The 27,742-nt window shown below is 35.4% G+C and overlaps 1 protein-coding gene across 4 annotated transcripts in view; it reads left to right on the top strand.

Annotated features, from left to right (window-relative positions):
• Positions 1–27,742, top strand: part of TMEM232 (transmembrane protein 232) — a 210,323-nt gene that overhangs the window by 41,387 nt on the left and 141,194 nt on the right. For all 4 annotated transcript variants that reach the window (XM_045500592.1, XM_045500600.1, XM_045500584.1 and 1 more), the window contains 4 exons: positions 3,200–3,299; positions 8,245–8,411; positions 15,694–15,848; positions 27,299–27,422. In XM_045500592.1, coding sequence (XP_045356548.1) covers positions 3,200–3,299; positions 8,245–8,411; positions 15,694–15,848; positions 27,299–27,422 — 546 coding nt within the window. The remainder of the gene's footprint in view (positions 1–3,199; positions 3,300–8,244; positions 8,412–15,693; positions 15,849–27,298; positions 27,423–27,742) is intronic.

Here is a 27,742-nt window from a genome sequence, read left to right as displayed (position 1 = left end):
AAATATTAATGAATTAGCCAGGGCATTTTTAGAAGATATGATGTTTCAGTCCTTAGAAATCAAGCCTAGATCCTCTCAGACATGTTTGGGGGTAAAAGACTTAAAGAGACCAGGCGAGATTCAGAGAACACATAATGGAAATTGGATGTGCAAAGAATCGAAGCTTTGCATAGAGGGGCTGGGAGAAGAGAGACAAGATTTTACCAATGGCTGTCTTTGGGTGGTAAGATTATGATGACTTTATCTTCTTTCTTTTTCCTCTGTTCCCAAAACTGTCCATTATGGAGATATAGAAAAGATTATGTAATTATTGAAGAGATTTAAAAAGATATCTACGTCTGTACATATTTTATAATGGAAAAAGAATGGAAGGAGAAACATAGAGCAAGTCTGGCTTTTCTTCCTTTTTGTTCTCATCCCCTTTAGGGACATATTCCGTTCGTTGCCTTTTATATTTCTGCTAGCAATAAATGACTATAAAATAAAGTTTTAGCCATTGTACAAATTGCTTATAATTTATATATACTATGTCATTTAATTTTAAAAAGATTCCTATATCTTCTCATCTGACAGTTTAGACAATTTGCACAGGTTCATAAAGCAGCTGTGAACACTTGCACAGAACTTGAACAATGATCAGCACTTCAGATGTATTAGACATATTAACTTATTTAATCTTTAAAACAATTTTAAAAGATAGATGCTATTGTTAGCCATTATTTTACAGACTGTGGCATAGAGAGTCTAAGTGAATTATTCAAGGTCTCAGCAGAGAAGGTTTTGAACCCCAGAGTCCATTGGACTGTCAGTCATAATGCTATACATTTACCTTGCCTCTCAGATTTGCTAATTTTAAAGCTTACTCCTTATTCTTCTAGATAATATAAATGAGATAGTGGAAATAAGCATGCTCTATAAATACCTTTGATTTCAGGCAAGAAGCCATTTCAGATATACTCCTCTCCCTTTGTAGAATTTTCATTATATATCTGACAGTCAGTTGGAAACCTCTCTTTTGATCTCTTCTCTTTGACAGTATGCTATACTGAAAGGTATTGCCAGGAAAGCATCACCCACCTTCATATGCACCATTTTGTTGTTCAGTAATATTTGGCCCAGTGTTGGGAAGTACTAGAAATATTTGATACCATAATATTATTTACTTTCAGATTTTGTGTGCATTCTTTCCTTGTTATTCATCTATGTGTGTAGAATCATCTGAAGTATCAAAGTCTACCACTGAAGTGTGGAGAATAACATATAAGGAACAATAGTTTAATATAGTTTAGACATAAATATAAAGTGTTCTTCAACCTTCTATAAAAACATGGAACACATAACCAACTATTAAAATATAACATAATAAATGTTATTCAGTATTTCTATTTTGTAGTTAGATAACAGAATCAGAGTAATGAAGAGAAGAAGTGATGGAAAGAGAAGGAAAGAAGGGGAATAAAGAATAAAGGAAGGAAAGATGGGAGGGCTAGGAATGAGAAAAATGACAAGCAGAGAGATTCAGCCTAGGAGGCAAAGTTCAAGCTGTCAAGCTACAGAAAGAATATGTACACAAATGAGACATGAGGAAAGATGCACAGAAGGTCCCAGAATATTCTAGATGTATAGAAAGGCAGATTTTTAAATAAAAATTTAGCCTTTTATAATATTATAGATGAAAGCTTTTCAAATCATTTTGCCAAGCATAGTTATTACTAGGGATAGCCCAGGGTCAGGTGAAACTCAACCAAATTGGGGTATAATACAGTGATTATTCAAACTGATCTGTTTTTCATGAATTTTTCGATTTTCTCCGACATGAAATTTTTGAACATTAATTTTCCTTTCAATATCCATCTCTAATTCCTTGCAAATTATTCCCCTTCTTATTATTTTTTCATTCAACGTCTATAACAATAGGTATTTTGATTTTAATACTCCCGCTTAGAATGCTGCAATATTCTTTTAAATGATTTGACAATTTCCACTTCCCATCTAACTTCAATCTCTTAGAGAAGTACAGTACTATATCAAAGTGGTCTATATGAAGAGATTCCTTGGGTATGCTTTATACACATTTTCTTTTTATTTTTTTAAGTCTATAGATGGTGCATGTTCATAATTTATAGATACATATATAAATACTGATGGTGCATTCTCAGAATTTATTTTATCAATAGAATTTTGTGATAAAAGTATTTGGAAATCACAGCTGTAACAGAAAGTTCATGACTTTTGGTGCAACACATAGTCTTGGGTTCAAAACCCAGTGTTGCCACTTATTTGTTAAATTGTCTTGGTTGAATCACTGCCACTGGGTAGATTCATCCTTTTTATTTTATTATTATTTTTTTACATGTGGATCTGACACTAACCTGCATCACTATTAAGAGGATTTGATTTGGACTATCTATATCTTGACAGTGATACTGCTTTATTTGTTTTTTTTTCCCCCAAATCTTTTGATTTAGCAGTTAAGGAATTTGTGTTCTATTTATTTCTATCGTTTGTGGGGGTTTTCTCTCATTTTCTGTGAAAACTTGCATATCATATATTTTTGCAGATATTCCATTTTCCATATTCAATGTCAAACAAACTTGCTCTACAGGAAACTTGATGGAGGTAAGAGGGCAGTGTTTATTCAGCAATGACTTTTTCTTCATAGGGGAATTGGGATCTTAGTGTAGCATAGTATGCACCAGCAGAACATTTCTCAAAATTATCTAAAGAAATGTGTTTAAAACTGTTTTGGCTGAGACTCATGGGAAGAAATATCTTCTGCATTGCAACCCAGCACACACGTAATACTCACTGATTTATATATTGAACTGTGCAATGTACTATGATATTTTCTCTTCTCTTCTATTTTGTTTAAAAATCCCCTCTCAGTTGATTTCATGACTCAGTTAAGGGGCATGACTTGTGATTTGAAAAATACTGTTCTATAGGACATAGAACAGAATAGCAGTCGGTACTGGTCATTATATATAATGTAGAGACGATTTGTAAAAGGTTTTTGGCTGAACCAGTCTTTCAATCTTGATATAAATGTCTTAAAGTTATTTCAAAAGCACATAATCTCAAGTGAGTCTGAAATTGTTTCATCAAAGCAAATGTAACAATAAAATGGTTTATTTTCCTCATAGTTTTTACACATTTATTGATGCAGCACAAAAATACTTTTTTCTTTTTCTTTCGACAGATTGGCTATTTGGTCTTTTTACGACTTTTTATATATTTCCTGCATGGTCACCTAGGAACTTTTAAACAACATTTACTTAGGCTTCAACCATATTTATACGGTAGACTATCTTTTATTTTCTACACTTAATAAATGTTTTATGTTATAGTTTGAGAAGCTCAGACTATCACTATAAAGAACATAAGCTGTATTTTATTTTTCATGAAAGATAATAGGTACAGTTTTGCAGAACACAGCTTCTGGGCCAGATTGCATGGGTTTTAACTTTCCTACTTAAATACATGACCTTGTCTGTGACTCAGTTTCCTCATCTGTAATCATGTCTACCTTTCCAGATTTCAAGAAAGTTAATTTTATATTTTAGTAAGGTAACATTGGTGGCAATGTAGATGCTGAACTGGAGTAAAGAGAGAGTGGATACAGGACATCAGTTAGCTATGACATTAGTTGGGCAGGAGATGTTAAAGATTATGAACTTTGAAAATGGGAATGAAATAGAGTAAAATTGTTTTGGAAAATGTTTAGGAAAAAAAGACAGTGGATTGGGTGATCAATTGGATCCAGGCTGTATATAAGGGAAAATGAGGAATTCAGGAGGAATCTTAAATTTTACATATTGACAAATAGAGTCAAGATAATGGTATTCTAAACTGAAAAACATTTGGAGAAACACTGGACATATTGAGTTTTAAACTTTTTTTTTTTTTTTTTTTTTTTTCAACGTTTATTTATTTTTGGGACAGAGAGAGACAGAGCATGAACGGGGGAGGGGCAGAGAGAGAGGGAGACACAGAATCGGAAACAGGCTCCAGGCTCCGAGCCATCAGCCCAGAGCCTGACGCGGGGCTTGAACTCACGGACCGCAAGATCGTGACCTGGCTGAAGTCGGACGCTTAACCGACTGCGCCACCCAGGCGCCCCAGGACATATTGAGTTTTAAAGGTCACTCGGGTGTATATACCCAGTGAGCAGTTGGAAATATAGACTTGGAACAAGAGAAATAAACAAAGTCTGGAATTCACTTATTTCTTGGATATTAACGTACATGATTTGACAGTCATCCATGTTAACAAGGCTGAAATAATCTGGGGGGTGGGAGGTGGTGGTAGTGGGAAATTAATTCTAGGAATAGGCTTGGGGAACATAAACATTTAATAAATTACTGGGGTGACATATGTTAATGAAGGGAAATAGGAGGGAGTGATGACATAGAAATCCAAAGAGGGGAGGTTCAAGAAGATCAACATTATGAAGAGCTATTGAAGTATTAAATGGTAGGAGGTCTGAAAGTGATGGCTTTCTGTAAGCATAAAGTCACTGTTGATCTTGGGAGCATTCCCAGTGGAGAGGTGGAAGCAAAATTCAGATTGCAGGTAAATAAAGAGTGAAGGGAAAGTTTAAGCATGAGACAGAGATAGTGAACTATTACAAAAAGTTATCTATAAAAGAAAGAGAAATATGTCAATAGTTTGGATGAAAAAACAAGGTCAAAAGACAGTTTCACTTCTTCCTTTCCAATTTAGATGCCTTTTATAAATATGATGTTAACTGTGGCCTTGTCATATGTGGCCTTTATTATGTTGAGTTACACTCCCTCTATACTGGCTTTGTTGAGAGTTTTAAAAATCATACATAGATGTTGAATTTCATCCAATGATTTTTCTGCATTTATTGAGATGATCATATGATTTTTAGCCTTCATTTTGTTACCCTGGTGTATCACATTGACTGATCTGAGGATGTTGTACCATCTTTGTATCTCTGGAATAAATCCCACTCGATCATGGTGTGTGATCCTTTTAATATATTGATGAATTTGATTTGCTAATATTTTTTTTGAGGATTTGTGGATATATGTTCATCATGGATATTGGCCTGTCATTTTCTTTTCTTGTGGCATCCTTGTCTGATTTTGGTAGGGTAATGTTGGCCTTGTAAAATGAGTTTAGAAGAGTTCCTTTCTCTTCCATATGTTTTGGAAGAGTTTGAGAAGGATTTGTATTCTTTTTAAATATTTGATAGAATTCATCAGTGAAGCTGTCTGGTCTTTGTTGGGAGGTTTTTGATTACTGATTCAATTTCCTTGTCAATAATCACTTTGTTTATATTTTCTCTTTCATCTTGATTCAATTTTGGTAAGTTATATGGTCGTAGGAATTTATCCATTTCTCCTACCTTATCTAACTTGCTGGTGTATAATTGTTCATAGTAGTCTCTTAGGATCCTTTGCATTTCTATAGTAGCATCTACTTTTAGTTCTGATTTTACTTATTTGAGTCCTCTTTTTTTTTCCTTGGTGAGTCTTATCAATTAATCTTTTCAAAAAACTTAAAACAATTTTTTTTATTTTATAATTTAACTTTATTTTTTAAAATTTACATTCAAATTAGTTAGCATATAGTGAAACAATGATTTCAGGAGTAGATTCCTTAATGCCCCTTACCTATTTAGCCCATCACCCCTCCAGCAACCCTAAGTTTGTTCTCCATATTTATGAGTCTCTTATGTTTTGTCCCCCTCCCTGTTTTTATATTATTTTTGTTTCCCTTCCCTTATGTGCATCTGTTTTGTCTCTTAAAGTCCTCATATGAGTGAAGTCATATGATTTTTGTCTTTCTCTGACTAATTTCACTTAGCATAATGCCCTCCAGTTCCATCCACGTAGTTGCAAATGGCAAGATTTCATTCTTTTTGATTGCCAAGTAATACTCCATTGTATATACACACCACATTTTCTTTATCCATTCATCCGTTGATGGACATTTGGGCTCTTTCCATACTTTGGCTATTGTTGATAGTGCTGCTATAAACATAGGGGTGCATGTGTCCCTTCCAAACAGCACACCTGTATCCCGTGGATAAATGCCTAGTAGTGCAATTGCTGGGTCGTAGGGTAGTTCTAGTTTTAGTTTTCTGAGGAACCTCCCTACTGTTTTCCAGATTGGCTGCACCAGCTTGCATTCCCACCAACAATGCAAAAGAGATCCTCTTTCTCCTCATCCTCGCCTACATCTGTTGTTGCCTGAATTGTTCATGTTAGCCATTCTGACAGGTGTAAGGTGGTATCTCATTGTGGTTTTGATTTGTATTTCCCTGATGATGAGTGATGTTGAGCATTTTTTCACGTGTCGGTTGGCCATCTGGATGTCTTCTTTGGAGAAGTGTCTACTTGTTTGGAGAAGTGTCTACTCCAAAAGACTCATGTCTTTTGCCCATTTCTTCACTGGATTATTTGTTTTTTGGGTGTTGAGTCTGAGCAGTTCTTTATAGATTTTGGATACTGACCCTTTATCTGATATGTCATTTGCAAATATCTTCTCCCATTCTGTCGGTTGCCTTTTAGTTTTGCTGATTGTTTCCTTCGCAGTGCAGAAGCTCTTTATTTTGATGAGGTCCCAGTAGTTCATTTTTGCTTTTGTTTCCCTTGCCTCTGGAGACATGTTGAATAAGAAATTGCTGCGGGCAGGATCAAAGAGGTTTTTGCCTGCTTTCTCCTTGAGGATTTTGATGGCTTCCTGTCTTACATTTAGGTCTTTCATCCATTTTGAGTTTGTGTGCATGGTGTAAGAAAGTGGTCCAGGTTCATTCTTCTGCATGTGGCTGTCCAGTTTTCCCAGCACCACTTGCTGAAGAGACTGTCTTTATTCCATTGGATATTCTTTCCTGCTTTGTCAAAGATTAGTTGGCCATACGTTTGTGGGTCCATTTCTGGGTTCTCTATTCTGTTCCATTGATCTGAGTGTCTGTTCTTATGCCAGTCCCATACTGTCTTGCTGATTACAGCTTTGTGGTATAGCTTGAAGTCCGGGATTGTGATGCCCCCTGCTTTGGTTTTCTTTTTTAAAATTTTAAATAAACTTTTTAGTTTAAGTGGATTGAATTAAAAAAAAAGTCAAAAGTGGAAAAGACTAGTATGTTGTAGGGTAAGAGATTAAGAGACTCGAGATACAAGAAAGGGGATATTTGTGGAAAAAGTCATGGAGGAGGGAATAGAAGGTAATGGTGGAAGTGCTTTGGAGAGTGACCAGTATGCACCACTACTACCAATTTGGACAGGGCATAAAACCAAGGTAAGATCGTAGACTAGCAGAGCAAGAATTCCTGGCTAGAGTGCCACTTGTTTTGATTTCTTCATACATTATAAATCCTCTTTCAACTCCTCACTGTGTTCAGCATAGTGACTCAACAAATAATCAGATGATGGTGGCAAATAAATTTTGAAAAATCATTTGCATAAAACCTCAATTTATCACATTAGCTTGTTCTTGTAGATATATCCTGAAAAAACCAACATCTTTGTTCCATATAAGGATAAAAGCCCCAGATTTTGCCCTGCTCTCAAATACTGTTAAGTAGAGCCTTACATATGCTACATCTTTGTCTTCAACAATAGAATGATTTCTACCTGGGGCCATTAGCAACTGCTTCCTATTTATGTAGCCACCCAGTAGAAGAGTAGTTATTACTAATTTTTCCACTCTCAGTAGATTGAAACTCAAAAATTGTCCAGAAGTTTATAAAAAGAACAGCATAAATATGGTTCTGTTAAATACCAACATAGTGTTATGTTAAATGATAATAATTGTTGCTGTATTTAAAATATATTTTCTAAGAAATCAACAACAATAACATCTTGAAAAGAAATAAAACTGGAGAATGTAGGGTTAAAAGCAATGACTTGGTTTGTTTGTAGGATTACAGTTTCAAAGTATCCATTATGAATAGAGTATATGTTATAAATGTATTTATTTTCACCTGGAAATTTCAAAGCATTGTTGTACAGTAACTGTACTTAATTAGGTGTTCAACCATTATACCAATTGCTGTTCTGAATTATAAACTGTTATGTATTATTTACCTTGCAGTTTTCTATTATACCACCAGGGGTCATACATAACATTAGAAATCTTGAAGAGATTCGGAAATGGATAGCAGTTTCATCATCTACACACTAAGTTTCATTATATTTTAGTAACTGAAACAAAATGAAACATAATGCAAGATATTAATGACATAATTATCACAAATTATTTTTCTTACAATAGCACTTTCTTTCTCTGGAGGGTCATATTACAAGTATCCAAACATCTTGTCAAATATGCAATTCATTCTGAAAACCATGGAAATAATATGTAAAAGAGAACTCCCTTCTGGATCAATTTTTAACCCTGTCGAAAACAAGAAAAGCTATAAGAACATAGGTTCAGATATGGTGAGTATATCCTAGTATGTAATGAATCAGATAGCATATGATGAAATAATTGTGCGTGCCAATACAGTAACATTGCAGAAGATGAGTTTAGCTGGAGGTGGGGCCGGGGAGAGGAATGAACAGCAAAAACACTAAACCATATGCACATTTCCTGGACAGGGGAAATGTAGTTAATAAGATTAGTAGGCATCAATATGCAGCACCACTACTTTAAATAGAGTAGTGTCATAATGCCTTTTTCCTTATAGATTCCATCTCAGCAATTTAATTGGAAATTGCACCCCAATTTAGATTAACTTATAATGAGGATTTTAAGATGTTACATTTACATTAAAAGGAAAGTACATAAAGTACAGGCTATTAATGAGAGCATTTGTAGTATTTTATGCTGCCGTAATTCATGTGTAATAACATTTAAAGTGCTATTTAAATCAATTGAAATGTTTTTAAATGGTTCAAAATTGAGGAAATAAAATAATTCCTATGAAAATATGAAAATATGAAAAATTTTCTTTTAATTTCTAACTCGGACATTAGTGATTAACATTAGAGAAAACTATCCCAATCATATAATTGCTTGGTCTGTAATAAACTATGTATTATGCCAACAGAACTACAGTGAACCATATAATTTGTTCATATATGTTATAGGCTGATGTACGTCAGAAGACAAACTTAAATCTCTGGGGCTCATAATATATTTCCTCTTCTCACATATACTCCAAAAGAAAGCAGTGAACACTTTAAAACCTTGATTCTTTTGTTATTTTATTTTTTGTTGTATAGACTTATTATTTCATAGTTTACAAACAGAAAATTTGTTTTTCTAATAATTTCTTAAAAAGGAAAAAATATGTTTAACATAAGAGAAGTTGAAACCACTAAAAATTTTTGAGAAAGACTATTTTTCAAATAGTTATGAGTTGCCTTACAATTTTCCCATGCTTCCCTTGGGCCCTTTCTAAATTTTTGTTTGTTTGTATTTGTTTTTGTTTCTTAAGAGAGTAAAGTTCGTTTGTTTATTTATTTAGAGTGTGTATGTGTGTGTGTGTCCGTGTGCAGGTACATGTTCACACAGGAGGGGCAGAGACAGAGGGAGAAAGAGACTTCCGAGCAGGCTTCCCACTGTCAGTGCAGAGGCTGATGTGGGACTCGATCTCAGGAACCGTGAAATCATGACCTGAGCTGAAATCAAATGTCAGACACTAAACTGACTGAGTCACCCAGGTGCCCCTCCCTTCAGCCCTTTCTAAATGTGTGTGTGTGTGTGTGTGTGTGTGTGTGTGTGTGTGTTTAAAGTTTATGTATTTACTTTAAGAGAGAGAGAGAGCAAGCTGGGAAGGGGGAGAGAGAGAGAGAGAGAGAGGGAGGGAGAGAGAGAGAGAGAGAGAGAGAGAGAGAGAGAGAGAATCCCAAGCAGGCTCCACACTGCCAGCATGGGCCATCTATGGGGCTTGAACTCATGAACTGAGACATCATGACCTGGGCCAAAATCCAGAGTAGGATGCTCATCCAGCTGAGCCACCCATGTGCCTCCCTTGGGCCCTTTCTAAAATCAAGTAAAATATAAGTATTAAAGGAAACATATTTAACCACATCTATGTCATCATTCTAGCTTTACTGTTGCTCCATCATTGACATAGAGTGACATATGCTAAGTAATTTGAACCTTTTGGTTATAATTACTAATGAACACCAATTACTTCATGAACAAAAGGGATCTTGTTTTTAAGTTTAAAAATGTTTTAACAGTAAATATATAATCTAAGATATGGAACAACTGTAAGAACACTGATCATGAAGAGTTAAGACCTGCTAGCAACTGACTGATTCAGACGAGGTCCGTTGGGCTCTCTAAACCCCCAAATTCTTATCTTTGAACAAGACATCGTCACCATCAACACCATCACCACCACCACCATCATCATCATATTCACTCTAATCTATGGAGTTGTGAAGATGTGCCTTGTAAATTAGTGAGTGCCATGAAAATGTAAACAATGATCACTGAACATTGTATTTAGGAACTCACTTTAATTTAGGCAGTTAAATACAATAATTTTCATCTAAGGGCATGATTATGCTGATTAAATAATTGTTTTACAATGTGGTTAGTTGTGCTTAATGGAGTGATTTGAGTGTTTTTGCTTAAAAAAATAAGATATTGTGAAATCTTGACAATATGAGTGTTCTGGTTATGAAGAGGCAAACTTCAATGTTGATTCTGCTTCTCTTTAAGAACCTATCTGTTCTTGCCACTCTTGGTGCACAAATGCCACAAGGAAATGGAAGCTTACCACTGGTACAGCTTTGACTGAGCTGGAAGGAGCAAGGTGTTAACACATGAAAAGAATGTTAACTGCTGAGAGTGGGACAAGTCACTAAGTCTTTGTTCCTTTTTCAACAGAGAACAAAGAGCTTTGTTTCAATCTTTTCTATGTTCTATCTCAGCTCTATAACTGTGATTCTGTGAGGGCATTAGAACAGCTTTTAGCCTGTCAGATTTATTCCCTCCTTTTGCCCCCTCCCAGTGCCACACCATATAAAGAAGAGAAAAGGTAGTGTAGCCACAGTGCTACTACAACTTCTGGTTCAGCTAACTGATTCAGTGCTTGATTGCACGTTTGAACATTGCTCCCCAGTTTCAGCCCAGTGTCTTCAGTGTAGCTTTGTCTAAGTCAGCCCCTCCAGTTCAGTTGAGTACTTAGCCATTCGATACCCATCTCTCTCACCTACTGCGAGAAGACCTGGGAAACGGAGAGGAAAAGGGAATATAAACAATACATCTGTATTCGACCCTCTCCCTTCTTTGTTATTGGCACACCATAATAGACAGCCCTCATCTTCCAATAATGCTGAAAGGTCCATGCCAGCATATTTTGGTCACTGCAACATATTTTGTTTTTAATATGTTTATGAGCATCGGAGTAAAAGCATATTTAATTTGTTTTCCAAGTACTACTATAACACTGCTGAAAAATAAAGAATTCTGTAGGATATACACATTATATACACTATATAAGAGTATAGAAGTGTATTATATACACTATATAACAATAGGAAATTTCCCCTCCCTGCTTCTAGAGCCCATTTCTCCTTTTAATGTCCTTTTAAGCTGATTCAGAGGCAAGGTTCCCATTGACTTTGACAAATGATGCACTTTAACTAGCTCTGTGGCATGCAGAGCCAGAACACAGGATTGAGTTCTCTGTCTTTTGCTCACTAGCAGAGCCGAATTTGCTGAGTACAATTGTCACATGATAATAACAACATAGTTTTTTGGAGATGGTAGATTAAAACGCAACCGAAATGCAGTAGACCCTTTACTAAATAGTTGTAGCTATCCTAAAGTACAAATCGTTTTCTAAAAACTAGGAAGCACACAGCATTTACATTCACATGTGGTTAGCAATCTCATCCTTTAATGTACTAGCAAGCCAAAGGCACTATCAAATTTGGGACATTTTGTGCTATAGTGTAACCGTACATGGTTACTAGGAAATGGGTTAGATTGAGACACAGGTTCTTTAAAATTAGGAACATCATCTTATGATTCATGTCCTATTATTGAAGTAGGACATTTGTGTTGAGAGGTCCTTTAATGGCAATGTCAACCATGCACCAAATGACTGAAAGCAAGGATGAAACTCCAAAAGCTATCTCTAACCAGCCACAATACAGCCTATCCTTCAAAGCTCATTTCTGTTATAAAAGAGAGCCTGGTCAGACATTCAGAGCTTGAGTACTCAAATTTGCATAAAATTCAAGCTGATGTGGTTATCTGAAATTTCAGCCAACAGTAGATTAACAGCACTTTTGTGAGTGAGCTTTTCAAAATAGGTATTGTACAGCTGCAACCGATAGCTTATTGGAGGACATAATCAAGAGGATATGGCCACTGGTAGACCCACGAGCTGGCCCTGGGCAATCTGAGGCTCCTCACCCCCTTCCCTGTCCTTGGAATCTATGTTCTGCTCACTGTTCCCACAGCTGGAACCATTTTTAAGTGTGCAGCCTTGAGAGAGCGGCCCATCTCTTCCTTTAATCTCAGCTGGATCTCTGGGTACAGGGTCCAGTTTGCAAACCAACATGGTCCAGTTGCCCAGCTTTAGACTATGGAAGAGACAAAAGAACTATAGGAAGGAGTCATAAAGCCAAGAAAACAAAGGAAAGAAGGAAGAGAGGAAAGAGGGAGGTAGGGAAGGGGGTGAAAAGAAAAAGTTCTCTGGGAGTCATTTAATGCACTGCTCAGTGTTTCTCATACAATCTGTGTTAAAAAAAGGGCCCTCTCAACTTAAAAAAAAAAATTCCAAACTATCACAGACTGATAATTTTGTAAACTACATTAATAATGAATTACTGAAAATGAAACAAAAAAGATATAAAAAGAGGAAATTAATTTTTTTATTAGACTGAAAATATTTAAAATTAACTGTCAGATTGTTATAAATGTTTCTAAATATGTATTCTTTATTTCTGTACTGTAGTTAACCATTTGCAGATGGCACTTATCTGCCAGCCACACCTTGAATAGGACTGATTTAGTGTAAAGGCAGAGAACTCTACACTACCTTATACCTTCAAGAGCATTTCTCCCTCTTGTCCTACCGCACTGATAATATACATGGTGATTGTATTAAATCACTTCATGATCATCATTATATCAATTCATTCAAGTTTGGAAAATATATTTCTTCTTTTGAAAAAGAGCAAGGATGAAACTTTAGCAAGATTTCCATGCAAATGCTTGAACTATATAAAATGCATGAGGAGGAGTGATAAGCCTCACTAATCTGGAAAATTCATGGGTGTGGCAGGTTTAGTTGCTCTTGATGATTTGGATGCCCTTATGCCAAAGCTAAGTGGGTTCCTTATTTGTTGCAGAGAACACATACCCAAGGAACTAGGGGATATGGCAGTAGGAAGGTGTCACATTGAACCTACTATAGAATTTGGACTTCGGGTGATTTGGCGGAAGGTCTAAAGAAGCAGATTTGATGCTGTCAGAAAGTAGGGGCAAATCTGTGATTGGGTATTTTGTGAGTGGTACAGTGAGTTTTGTCTGTGCTTAGAAAAAATTTACCAAGTCTTTTTCTTTTTTAAATTTATTTAGCATGGTCTCAGAATAATATTGTCTGAGGTTGATATTCTGTGAGTTTATATCTAGCAATAAAACAAAATGATCAGGCTGTGAGCGTCAGACTAGCTTGTAAGAATATTGTTGTCAAATCAGCTCTGGACATCAGAGGCTGCTTTTTCTTTCTCAGGGATGAGTGAAAATGGTATCATAGAAAATTGAAAATAAAGCGTAAATCTTGCTCATTGTCTAATCTTGACATTTGGGAATTGTCTTTGGTGATAAGTGCATAAGTTTGTTACCAATAATTTTTGACTTAACTGAATGGTCTATGGAAGTATGCGGTGTACATGATTTAAAAAAAACACAAAATATTGACCGTTAGTTAGTCAAGCCAGTCACAAGTTTCACATAGCTACTTACATATTTATTCAGAATAAGTTTGCAACAGGAGGGCTGTCAGGCATCCGGGCTGAGACAGAGCAGTTTGAGAAAAGAATTTCATTTATAAGATTTTTCCATTTTGGGGTAGGCTCTCCTGCAAGGCAGAAAACTGAGTTACTTGGATAAACTGTGTGCATTTACTGAAGTCAGTACATCTCAGTCTTATGTCTTATATTACTTTAAAATAAAGCTTTTCATGGAGTATTCTAATATTCTAAACATTGGCTTGTTTTCATTTGCTTTTCTGAATTGTTGTTCCCCACAGTCAGTAGCCTTATGTAGAAGCATTATCTTACTCATGGCTTTTACCTCCAGCATCCGAGTTCTCAACATAAAAGTAGATCAATACATATCTATGGGACTTAACTAAACAGTTTACCAGAAACTGAAAATATCTTCATTTAAAATTTGTGTATGAACTTCTGGCCTTTCAACTTAAGAGTACTTAACATGAAAGTTACCTTTAAATTGTAGATTTATTACTGTTTGTATAATAAATGAGAGTTATAAAGCATTTTGGAGACTTTTTAAGTATTTCTTTGGGGCATACATTAAAGAATGAAATATCACGTGATATTGTGTACACATCACAAGATGTGTATTTGAAACAGTATTGTTGGCGAAAATTCAATGAGAGTGCTATTTTATCACGTCTAACAATAAAATCAGGTTTCTTTGTACCAGTTACTCTAGTAGACCAATTAATCTATGAAACTGTTAGGAAGCACTTTAAGAAAAAACTAACAGGTAAGAGCCCATTTTTTCCCACTGAATTTGTAGGCTTTTACAATAGTTACTAAGCAGACATTGACCATGTCTAACTAGGCACATATATTTGGCCCTTAGTGGAAATCCACATTTTAAAACCTGATTTGTTGTTTGAACATTGTTCAGACTTTCTCCTGTCCTCTTCTCCTTGGGTGTCAGGGGGAACTAAATTATATAGGGTCTAAGAAGCACAGTTTTGTCTAATTATTGTCCCTTAGAGATTATAGGATTTCTGTCGTAGTGTAAAACTGATGTCACTGAACACAAGGGACCCATGTGAAAATCAATTAAGACATTAGGTTCAGGTTAACAATTGAAGGGAAACAAAATTCATTGCCCCCAAATATGCTTCTTTAGCACAAGGATAATTTTAGGCTGGTTATTTTTAAGAAATTGCAGACACAGGAGAAGCTGTGAAAACTGAGTAAAAGTTACTCTTTTTGTAAGAGATATTTACATTTTAAGAGAAATCTCCATTTGTAAGGTGTCTCCCTCTCTGCACCAGGAAGACAAGGATGACTCTAGGTATATAGAAACTCTTATCAGAGGAGAGGCAGTGACAAATCTGCATATCAACCTTACCCTTGTTTACTGTACTTTTCCTGTTAACCTTCCATAGCTGCCCCTCCCCCCTTTATGTCTTTAGCTAGAGATGTTATATGAAGTGGTGACTTGGGCCATTTTGAAGAGTATTCCTGGGTGTCTCCCGTGTGTACAGGATATATACACATTCTTAAATTTATGTTTAGTTTTCTCATGTGAATCTTTTTATTAACAGGGGTGGGGAGGTCTCATCCAGGAACCTGGAAGGGTAGAGGGAAAATTATTTTTCCTTCTCCATACTGTATGTACTTATAAAACTGTACTTTAGTAAATTGCTCTGTATCGAGTAACATGAAGTTTAAGAAAGTAATGTGTTTTCATTTGTATATTTTCATGTTTATTCAAGTCAAATAACTCTTTTTCAGATATATTTTTATATTTTAATTCTAGGAACATTTGCCAGTTAATCAGGAAGGACACGAAGTTAACCACCTACTCTGGCACTGTGTGGCTGCCTGGTCATGTGTTCAGAAGAATAGTCCTCAGTTGAATAAGGTGCTTGAACATCTCATCTTTCATAAAATGCAGCTTCAAAAGAAATGCTGGTAAGAGGGATTCTATAAATCCAAAGTAATTCATGGAGAAACCTTTGTGTTTAAATGTTAAATAGCCTTTGTACTTAAATGTTAATCACACCTTAGTTGACTATGAAAAAAATTTATGATCTCTATTCCAAAATGCTAGGGCAATTTATATATTTTGTATTAGTTCATTTCATCAATAAATTGTTCCTATCTTTCATTTTTTTTGCTAGTCTGCATGCATGCATTGCATAATTTATCTTTATCAAATGAAATTTGTTATTGATAAAGAGTGCGTCCCCACATTTAAAACATCCTTTATTTTTTGAATTGTTAAACAACAGCAGTGAGGCACAGTTTATTATTCTTGGAGGAAATATACTGAAATTCTGTTTCTTTATGCCTTACTTGTAAAGTATAACAAAAATAAATGTTGACTGATAAGTGTTAATTTCCTCCTGTACATATATTAATTTGAGAAGGAAAAAGAAGTCGTAAATTACTACCAAAGAGGACATGGGTTCAATGGAAGAAAGAAGAATTTTAAAGGAGTATTTCTGAGACAAGTGATCAGAGATTTCCCTTTTCAATATTTGAGGACAGAGTTTTGAATTCCTCTTCCATTGCTATTGGAATAATAGTAATAGTAATAGTAATAATAATAATAAATGTCATGCCATAACAAGTTGCAAATTCAATCGTCATATATTTTTCTTAAAATTAGTTCCTGTTTTTATGTCTCTGGCTGCCAGCTCTATACCAAAGGTCTTTGTATATGTAAATTATAAGAATCTGGAGGATTCCTTGTGAAGGAAAGGTGTTTTCCTAGTTTCATTTGGAAGTTTCTGGGATCCTAGATCAAGTAAAGATTTCTGGAGGATGGCTTAGATTTTGTTTAATTTCCTAGAAATAGCCTAGTGCAGAAGACATTTCATCAAGAACTTGTTCTGTTTTGTCCTGTAATGGGAGAAATCTATTCAGTATTGCAGTTAACAAAGATTGTGATTCCTTCATGTTTTAAACCTAAGGATAATATCTTTAAATAGGAAAATTACAATGTAAATAGAATATAAGTATTCAATAAGTATATATTAATATAGAGCTGATAAATACAACAAAAATTAGAGATTCTCACTGGTATAAAATAGGTTATGCTGAAAGCCATGGTGAGTTTTTTCAGACCACTCTTACTATAGGAAATAAATTGTTAGGGATTCAAATACACGCTTTAGTTTTCAAAAGGGGCTAGAACTACGTTAGCTCTTGGAAGACTCTAATAATTACCAAATAAGTATGGTATTCTATACCATAATGTGGTATTCTAATAATTACCAAATAAGCAAGTTTAAATAAATATTGAGATAATAAAAGTGGCTAGTTAAGAGTAGCTAATTCTAAAGTCAGGGAATTGTTTCTTTACCCAATTTTCAGTTTTACTGTACTGCATCAACATTGATTTAATTTGTTTATGATTTGTCTTGTTAAACAAACACACCACGGGCCCCAAATGGTGCACTTAGACTGAGTTCCCAAACTGGTGCATAATACATAATCTAAGTGAAGTTTTAACTACTCCTGGAAATGTAGTCTTAAAAAGGTCAGCTAGGAATTTTTCAATCTGCACCAATGAGTCTGCTACTTGGGCCCTCTCCATTCCCCTAAAAACATGAGATAATCAGCATAATAAGACACCTTGCTTTTCTCCCTAGAATGCCATCTTTTTCTTTTGCTAATAATAACCCTCCTTCTATAAAACCCTTCTAACTCCTTGAAGCTCCCCTTTACTTGCTAGATGGGGTGCGTCATGATTCATGAATCATTTAATAAGCCAATTAGACCTTCAAATTTACTTGCTTGCATTTTGTTATTTAACAGTCTTTAAGATAGTTTTTTCCTAAGTTTATTAATTTATTTTGTTGGGGAGGGGCAGAGAGTGGGAGAGAGGGAGAACCCTAAGCATACTCCACACTGCCAGTGCAGAGTCCCACCCGGCCGAACCTACCAACTACAAGATCACGTCCCAAGCCAAAATGGCGAGTCAGACACTCAACTGACCGAGTCACCCACGAACCTTGGTAGTTATTTTTTTATACTTAGTATTTTACAGATTTGGGGGCATTGGAGATCATACAGAACGATTCTTACTTTACAGATGGAGAAAGCAAGGCCATGTTTATTAAACTTACTCGTGACTGGAATGACATTTTTAGGGCCCCAGTATAGCACGCTTCGTTCTGACCGCACGAGGAAGGAGATAACTGTTCTGAAGCATCTTGTCACTGAAGATGCTTGTCCTGACTTCTCCTTTTCTGGGAAGACATGGTGAAGATCAAGTGAAGGAGGGGTTGGCAGTGTTTAGACAATAAGGAATGACCAGAGGGGTAAATTGAAAAAAATGATAAACATAGTAACTGCTTAAAATCAAAAGGAAAAGATAACTGCTTTAAAAAACACTGGCAAATAATTTTGATTCTATTTCTTATATTTACTGGTTTTTTAAAAGAGGTTTCAGTTTTTTTTTAAAGTGATGACTCTAGTAAACAATAATCCATTTACATTAAAATATTATTTTTTTATTTTTTAATATTTATTTATTTTTGAGAGACACAGAGCACATGTGGGGGAGAGAGAGGGAGAGAGAGAATCTGAAGCAGGCTCTAGGCTCTGAGCCCCTAGAAGATTAATTTTTAAGTTAGTTAGCAGTTTGATTAACTTCTGTTAGTCAAATTTTCTGTTGTAATGATAACACTCATTATGGCAAATATTAAAGAATTAATTTTTCTTCTTACAAAACATTTATTTATGTAATAGCCTACAAAGCTATCAAGAAGTCATTATTCCAGATAAGACAAAACAAACTGTGATGTAATCACAAAATCACAAAATCACAAAATCAAAGCAGAAATGCCTTCCATTTCTAGGGAAAATTGAGTATTTGTCTTACATACTCCTAAGATTGGGTACATGTAAAAAATTAAGAAAATGAGCAATGTATTTAGAATGAAATACAAATATTGAGGCATCAGGCCTTGATAGTAAATTAAGACATTGTCATGATTTGCTGGACCAGGTAGCCTTGGAATTTTGACACTTGGTGGAAGATAAATTTGGTTTCGCACTTGAAATTCAATGCCAAGTGACTATTAAGAGGAGTAACCTGAAAAATTTTGTTTGCCGCACATATCAGTAAAGTCACCATAATGGTGAATCAATGTTCAGGGATTTAAAATGCAGAAAGGAGACCATTCAACTGAATGATCAGAAGAAATTTGATTAATGGTGGCAAAAATTTCTTGTGCCCATACAAGTGAGTGGTTCTCATCTGCCCATTTCTGATGCTATCCATCAGTAAATAATTCATCATTGTAGATCCCTGCCTTCCTTCTTATAGCCCCCTTTATAAAGATCATACAATAGAAAAGGAAAGAAATTGACACAAGTGGTTTCGGCTGAGCCTAAAAAAGAGCAGGCCTGGAATCCATGAAAAGACTCAGGGAAGGCATCGCAGAATTAGAGCAACCTCTTTGCTCACTAAGGGACAGGGAAAAAAAAGAAAAAAAAAAAACGAGGTGAAGAAATGCACTAAAGACAATAAATTATAAAACAGGGTGAAGAAGCAAAGAAAAAGAGACTACATGAACCCCTCCTAGCTGTCATGCAGCAGCCTTTATCTGGGAAGTTGAGCTGCCCTGAGCTGCAGATAAGCAGTTTGCTGTAAGGCAGATTTCCATTTAATGTGGTTAAATTTTATATGATGCTTTATACTCTCAATGCTCCACCCTGCGGTTTGGCCTTTTATAAACTGCCCCATTTGCTCTGGGAAGATAGCTCAAGCCAGTGCAAAAGGCTTTCTAATCTAACATGAAAATAATGAATTGTGTTTATAATTGAATTATTAGCCAATGAAGACTGCTGAGAAATGCAGTATGGCATTTCAGTGGAGCAGTATAACATATAAAATTATATCTCCCAAAGCAAAATAGCTGATTTAATGCACTCCATGAATGTATTCCAAAAAAGCTTGACAATTTAAAATTATATAGACAGGGCAAGTGTTTTCCAGAGGTATGGTATTTGTGTTTGCATTGAAATGAATCAGACAAAATCAACTGCTTTGTATAGGCTGTAAGGCCTTTATTTCTGTCGAGATCACTGATATCCCCATTGCCTACTCCTGAACCCCAGCAATTATAATGTTCATGGGACAGTCTGACCCAAACCATTCAAAGAAGTTTTTGTCGATAGTCCTCTGCCTTCTTTATGACCTGAGATGGCAGTGTAGGTCCTCACTCTTCAAATTCATTTCCTGGATTTTTAAATTTATCCTTTGATCCTCTGGGCTAAGTTTAACCATTTAGTATACATCAAGGGTATATGTGTAATTATGCTTTGCTAAGTTATGGTGCAGTAAGAAAACATTCAACCTCAAATCAGAAGACCTGAGTTTTAATGCTGTCTCTTGCTACCTGTCTAATTTTGAATGAGTCATTTAACCCCTACGAACAGAGTCTGGTTAACAGATAAATAGAGACAGTAGCCATCTCAGAGAAGTTTTAAGAGATTTAAATAAGTAATGAGAACACTTTTTTTATACTTTGATTCTCCCCTAATACTTCATGCCTTACTAGTTTAGATTGGAATTATTTTTATCCTAGAGAGGCTCCTGCCCGCTGAATTTTGATCTTAATATGTGACACATGTCCTCTCCTCAACTTAACCAAATTAGACACCCTAACTGCTACATTTCAGAACTGTTCTGCTCTCTACCTGCTCTGTTACAACCTTGGTTTAGGCCCATATTGTCTCATGACTCTTGTAGCTTTTTAACTGGTCTCTTTGCCTTAAGTTTTCCCATCAATAATTTGTCATACTCTGCTGCCAGCGCTACAACCTAAATGTGATTAGACCACTCTCCGGCTTAAAATTATTTAACAACAACCATCTTTATAGGTCACAGGGTCGAATCAGGGTCTTCTAACTTGCCATGATTAGAAAAAAACAAGAAGAGCAAAAACAAAGACTGAAAGATCCTGCTGCTGGGATTAATTACCACCAATGAACCAAACAGATGATGTGCCTGATAGGACTGGAGGGGGTTGACAGTCAGTGACCCACCTGCCTTTGCCTTCTCTGGTGAAGCTGCATTCCTGGCTTGTCTAACACACCAGCCCTTCATTCTTTCCCACTGTCATCCTGGAGCTCTGAGAATGAAGCTCTGTAAGCAGGAGAAAGAACTCTTTTAGCAGACATGCTAAAGACTAGATTTACATGTCCATCTTTTCTAAGTAGTATCAAAAATCAGACAATGGCAAGAGACATGCATTCTTCAAATTAGTTTTCGTAAATGGTCAAAACCAAGAATGAAATCCTGATTGCCCTCTTCTCCATGTGCAGTGAAGATTGAGACGAATTTATTTACTTCAACCCTACCTTCCTAGACTGTTAATATAATCTGGAGTTTCTGATAACATTAAGGCTAAGTCACTCTTTAAAATGTTCTAGTCCCTCCTTATAGAATGAGTTTTATATCTATATTTAATTTTAAGGTGATATTTATGATATTATTTTGACTTATTAACTTTATTTTTCCCACCCACTATCAGCCACTTACCACTACAATTTCTCCTTCTTAAGCTGTTAAATAATATTTAAATAAATAAATATTTGGTTGGTTTGAGTAAATAAATAAATAAATATTTAAATAAATAAATATTTGGTTGGTTTGAGTATATTCTAGGTAGGAACATAGGTTATATCTCTTGTATTAGGTGAGCCCTTGATTGTATACAACTCTAGGCTGATTATAACATTTGTTACCATTCATTTCCCCCTAAAAAGTGGAACATACATTTTGTCTGGAAATAGACTTCTGTGCTCACAGTTTTGTTTTGTTTTGTTTTTTCCTAATTCTCACTTTAAATCACTAAATGTTGCTATGCCATTTCCTAACTTATAGCTGTGATTAGATGTTCAAAGCCAGTCTGCTTCTTTTATCTTTTTTATTTTCAATCCAGAACTTTTAGGAACATCTTTGTGATTGGGTAGCCAGGATATAAAAGGCATCCTCTCTTACTTCCCTGGCCATCTTATGAAGGTGTAAAGGCGAATCCTTCACTTCACTTAGAGAAAAGTCCTGCTATGTGAAGCTTTGCACAAATGCTGTGGTGACAGGTCTATATATCTTGAAGGCCTTCCATTGATTATTCATTGTTCACATGCTCAATGCACAACTCCTGCCTGTCTGTGCTTAGATTATACATTATGTTAGAGTGGAAAACCCATATATGCCTCACTAAATTTTAGATTTAATTTTTGGCTTCTTGGCATTGGAAAGGTTTTCCTTCATCTGGATTCCATTTTTTTCATAACTTTAAAATCTTTAAAGTTCCTTTATTTTTTTTTTTCCTTTCTGTAGTACTACAGATTTCCCCCCGTAGATTTTGTTTCTTTGGTTGTTTCAGTGGGAATTAGATACTACTGGGTCTCAATTTGCCAGCTTTAAATGCAGTTGACTTCCTCTAAATTATGTAAGAATTTTCCAACTTTTCTCCTTCCAACCAACTTTTACAGTTAACTTCCTCATCATGGATTTGAATTTTACATTTGTATTTTAATTTCTTTGTAATCTCTTGCTTTCTTACTCTATTACCTTTCATCTCAGTATCAAGGCTTTTCATGGTCTTTTCTTCTTCCTTGGCTTTATTAAAGATACTTAAGAGTCTTATAAAAATAACTTCTGGTCCCTCTAAGAAATCATTTTCAGAGATGTGATCTTCTCTGAGTATTTGGACTGGTCTTCTCTTTAAGCCCTTGCTTTAATATATTTTTCATCAGTCTCACATAGGATCCCCTTCTCTTTTCTATTTTTACCTACCTTATTATCTAGGAGAAATCTACAAAAACTTGTTATTTTAAATGAAGAGGTTTGTCTTCACAGGATCCATAGCAGAGATGTTAGATGCTACAACGCTCAATGTGCACTATCATCAGGGACCTTCCTGTGTTCCTCTTCCTCTTTGATGTTTTACCTTTGGGGAGAAAACGCCCTCCAGTGTTCCTGGCATAGTGCTCCTCCTCTCTCCTGCTCCCCACCCCCGCACACATTCCCTCCTCTTTCCTACACACATATTGTCACGAGCATGGTTTTCTACCCTTCTTGGCATCTAGAAATTTCCATTTCTGAGTAAGTATAGAGAAATGCTGATGAAGCACAGAAATAATACTCTGGCTCCTTAAAAAAAAAAAAACAAACCCAAAAAACAGTACTCCCAAAGTAAGGGACTGGCTTTACTTTTTCTGAACTATGACAAACACTGTGGATGGTAGAGATGTCTTTTTTTCCCCTTTTATTCCTTTTAACTTTCTTTGAGGAACCAAGGCTGCTATGTTTCATGAAGCAGCATGTGTGCACTCCTTATCGCTATTCCTAATCCAGCTCCATCAATTTTATGGTTTGTGGAAATTCCCTATAAAGTTGCTGCTCTTGGTGACTTTTCTTTAACTCTTAGTCTTTCATTTTTAGGGTCATGTGGATTTTTGACATTGTCAGTGTTTTCCTAGGTATCTATTGAAAGGTTGAAAGAGCCCTGTGTAAGGGTCGTGACTTGGAGACATTTTATTTTTTAAAAAGTTTATTTGTTTATTTTGAGAGAGAGAGAAAGAGAGCATGCGAGCGGAGGATGGGCAGACAGAGAAGGAGAATTCCAGCAGGCTCCTCCCTGTCAGTACAGAGCCTGATGCGGGTCTCAGTCTCACCAACCATGAGATCATGACCTGAGCTGAAACCAAGAGTCAGACACTTAACTCACTGAGCCTCCAAGGCACCCCATGACTTGGAGACATTTTAATTCCGTCTTTTAAAAGTGCAGTGTGATCACTGAAGAAATCGATATAAAGGAGTAAGGAGAATCTAGGAAAACTGTCTTGAATGCTGATGTTCCTAACCTTTTTATAAGGTTGTATGTAAATAGCTAGATAGCTTTTTATGAAGCCTCCTGTTATTGTATTTTAGCTGATTTATTTATCATCTATCTATCTGTCTATTTACCTATCTATATTTGTTTATTATATTTTAGCTGATCTATATTAGTGTAGAAGGGATGCTGGGCTGGAGTAAGGCTAGCTGAAGTTCAGGCCAGATCTGGTACTATTTCCCTGTATACAGTGATTCACATTAATTTTAAAAGTGAAAAAAAAAATTGGGGCGCCTGAGTGGCTCAGTCGGTTAAGCATCCGACCTCGGCCATGATCTTGCAGTTCACGAGTTCGAGGCCCATGTTGGGCTCTGTGCTGACAGCTCAGAGCCTGGAGCCCGCTTTGGATTCCATGTCTCCCTCTCTCTTTGCCCATCTCCCATTCATACTGTCTCTCTCTGTCTCAAAAATTAGTAAAACAGTAAAAAAAAAAGTGAAAAAAATTAAAAAGTAAAATGAATCAAGTAACTTATTTTAGACAAGCCAGTAAACTTCTGCATCAGTTTCTTTATTTATAAAATTAGGGGGAAATCTATAATATTTATAAATTACTTTATACATGTTTAATTTCACAACATTGTAAAACCAAGTTATTCTACTAATAATTGAGACCTGGTGAGTTCATAAAGAAGCTAGGGCAAAATTTCTGACCTAATCAACCTTGAATTCAATGTACATTGATTTTCAGTTTTGATTTTTAACCAACTCCCTATTTGTAAGTAAGTATTGGTGTTTCTATCCCATTTTTGGCAGAGGCATTTTCACTTAAAGAAAATTTTGCAATCAGCATTTATTGAAAATAGTGTGCTTGTGTTGAAGCATTTTTCTACCGTAGGTGGCTGACACTGATGGATCTTTTTTCATCCATATTTTAGTGAGTGCCCTAGGTTAGTTATGATTTTCCAGACTTCAAAGAGAGCAGACAAACCAAAATATTGGGACTGTGAGGTATGTTCAGGGACAAAGACATTTTGTCAACTCTGTGATTATGCTTTGCTTGACCTTTTTGTGAAGTGGGGTGAGGAGTACTCTGAGAATGACTCACTGGTCGTTCACCTCAGAGGGCATCTGGGCCTTAGTCACTCTAGGACTTCACAGAGAAAAGGTATCAAACTCATATCCTTTGACTTTGAAGGAATAGTCTTTTTGTAATTCGATTTAGGTCAGCATTTCGAACCTAGCCATTTTACATGGAGTATTTTATTTAAATTTCACAGTAGTCTCCGAAATGTAGGTTTTGCTATCTATATTATAGATGAGGAGATCCCTCCCTAAGACTAAAGGAGAGTATGCAAATTGCCCTATGTCATATACTTAATTAGTGGTAAAGATTCCATCTATAATTTTTCTGACTCCAAGTTCATGCTTGTAAACATCATGCTGAGTCTGTCAGTTAGGATTCAGTTCTTCTGCATGTTAACAGTAACCTAACTACAATTGCATTACTAAATAGAGCTTTAATTACTGCACATAACAAGCAGTACACCATTAATATGCAGATACTTAAGAAAATCAAGCTCCTTCTAGCTTCCTTTTCTTCCATTGTTTGTATTGGACTTTCATCCTCATTGTTGCAAGACAGCTGCTCAACCTTCTGGTGTCATGTATGTATTCCAAGCAGGAGGGAAAGGATGAGCAAACGGGAAAAAAAAAAAAAATCACCTGTTATCTAAATTTAATCTTCTTCTTCTTTAAAAAATTTTTTAATGTTTATTTATTTTTGAAGGAGAGAGAGACAGAGTGTGAGCAGGGGAGGGGCAGAAGAGCGGGGGACACAGAATCCAAAGCAGGCTCCAGGCTCAGAGCTGTCAGCACAGAGCCCAATGCGGGGCTCGAACCCATAAGCTGTGAGATCATGACCTGAGCTGAAGTCAGATGCCCAAACTGACTGAGCTACTCAGGTGCCCCTATCTTTTTCTTCATCAGAAAAATAATAGCTTACCTGGAAGCCTTTCATAATACACTTCCATTTGTATCTCATTTAGCCTTAAATCTACATTTATGGCTATTCCAAGCTTCAAGAGAATGTGGGGATTCATATTTTAAGTCAAAATTTATTAAAATATAATTTACATACAGTAACACACATTTCATGTATACAGATCTATGGCCTTTGATCAAATACATACACCTGTGCATTCACAATCACGATTATAGAATATTTCCATTTTGAGGAGCAGTGTTAACTGAGCATTTTGCCATCTTGAACAAAACTGAGGTTTAGTTCTGAAAAGAAGGAACAGACAATATTAGGTAGGCAGCATTGTCATACTAAGGTTAAATTTTTCATTGAGGAAAAAATGACATATAATGTTGTATTAGTGTCAGGTGTACAACATAATGATTCGGTGTTTGTGTATGTTGTCAAATGATCACCACAATGTCTAGTTTCTGTGTACTTAAATAATGGTTTGGAACAGCAATAGAGGAATCACCCATAAATAAAAGAAGACTGTAGTTATCATTAACCTAGCTAGAAACAGGAACTTGGGTAAATCTCCAGATCTATTTATGTCTCAACTTTCTAATATTTAAAAGAAAAGCTTTCAAAAAGATCTTGAATGTGTCAAAAAGTGGGGTTCAATGAGTGAGATAATTTATGTGAAAGCACACTGAGATCTGTAAAGCTCTATTCAAATATAAAGAATTGTCTTTTCGCCCACGATTAGAGGTGTTTCCTTTTGATAATGATGATGAACTTGACTTACTGGCCTGAAATATCACAGTTGTGAAAGTCAAATGTAATTGTAAAATATACTAACTCTTTAATTTATCAGTGGCTTAGAAATCAAGACAATATGCAGCTCTAGGTAGAGTCAATTTCACATTTTCATTCTTACCAGTTCTCTTTCCAAATATATCTTTTTCAATTGGGTAAAAATAGCACCAAATGTATAATTTCTGAACCTATCAAGTATATGTACATTTATAACTAATAAATTGTTGTGTGACTTTTTAGTTATTATATAATATTTTAAAGATAAATCTTGACAGTCTTCTGATCAAACTGAAATATAGATTTTGAGAAATTATACTTTTTGTAAAATCAAATAATCTGAACTGTTGGAGTGTTTAGGAAGACCATTTTTAAATTTGTTCTCTTTTTGTTTTAGAGGAAAACACTCTTTAAATTCACCTCTTGGAATCAGGTGTAAAAAGTTAAAAATCAAAATCTATTATGACACTTTGGGGATACTCTAGAATCAGACCTCTTGATTGCTTGTTATGCAGGATCTATGAAGAAATGTGATATTTTGTAGTATTTATTACTCTCAGAGTTTTGACATAACACTACTCTGAATGTGAATATCTTTCAAAATGTGGCTCTTTCCTATAGACTTTAATCATGACTAGTGTCAACCAATACTGGCCTTTATTAAAAGTAAATGTATCTGATAACCTGGGATACTCATTATCTCTGGCCAATTACTCTCTTCATTAAAAAATTGTTTATTATTATTTTAATTAAGGTCTTTGTTGTTTTGTTCACAAAATTCCTAGGTTAGATTCAACACTGGCTTTGCTGGTCCTTGGGGAGGCTGCCAAATTAAACATGGCCTGCTTGAAAGCTTTAATGGAATTAATGAGAGATTTTCTTTTAAGCGTTATGTCTGTTCAAAATCAGGTAACAGTATGTTGTTAATTTACGTGTGCTAAAAGACCTGAAGAAAAACATAGTTTATTTTTGCCACTATTTAAATTGAATATAATATTAGGGGTTATAATGAGCATAACTTTTTAACAATATTTTTAATTAAATATAAAAGTAAATGCACATTTACCATATATCCCAGTATGGATAGGTAGACAGATGGGTATAGTTAAAGATGTAGAGATATGGAAATAGATTACACACACACACGCACACACACACACACACGAGAGGGACTTTATTTTTTTTAATTTTTATGTATTTATTTTGAGAGAGAGAGAGAACATGCGGGA

Source organism: Leopardus geoffroyi, chromosome A1 (genome assembly GCF_018350155.1).
Source record: "Leopardus geoffroyi isolate Oge1 chromosome A1, O.geoffroyi_Oge1_pat1.0, whole genome shotgun sequence".
NCBI lineage: Eukaryota > Metazoa > Chordata > Mammalia > Carnivora > Felidae > Leopardus > Leopardus geoffroyi.
Note: the sequence above shows the minus strand (reverse complement) of the source record. Positions and strands in the feature narration are given on the sequence as shown.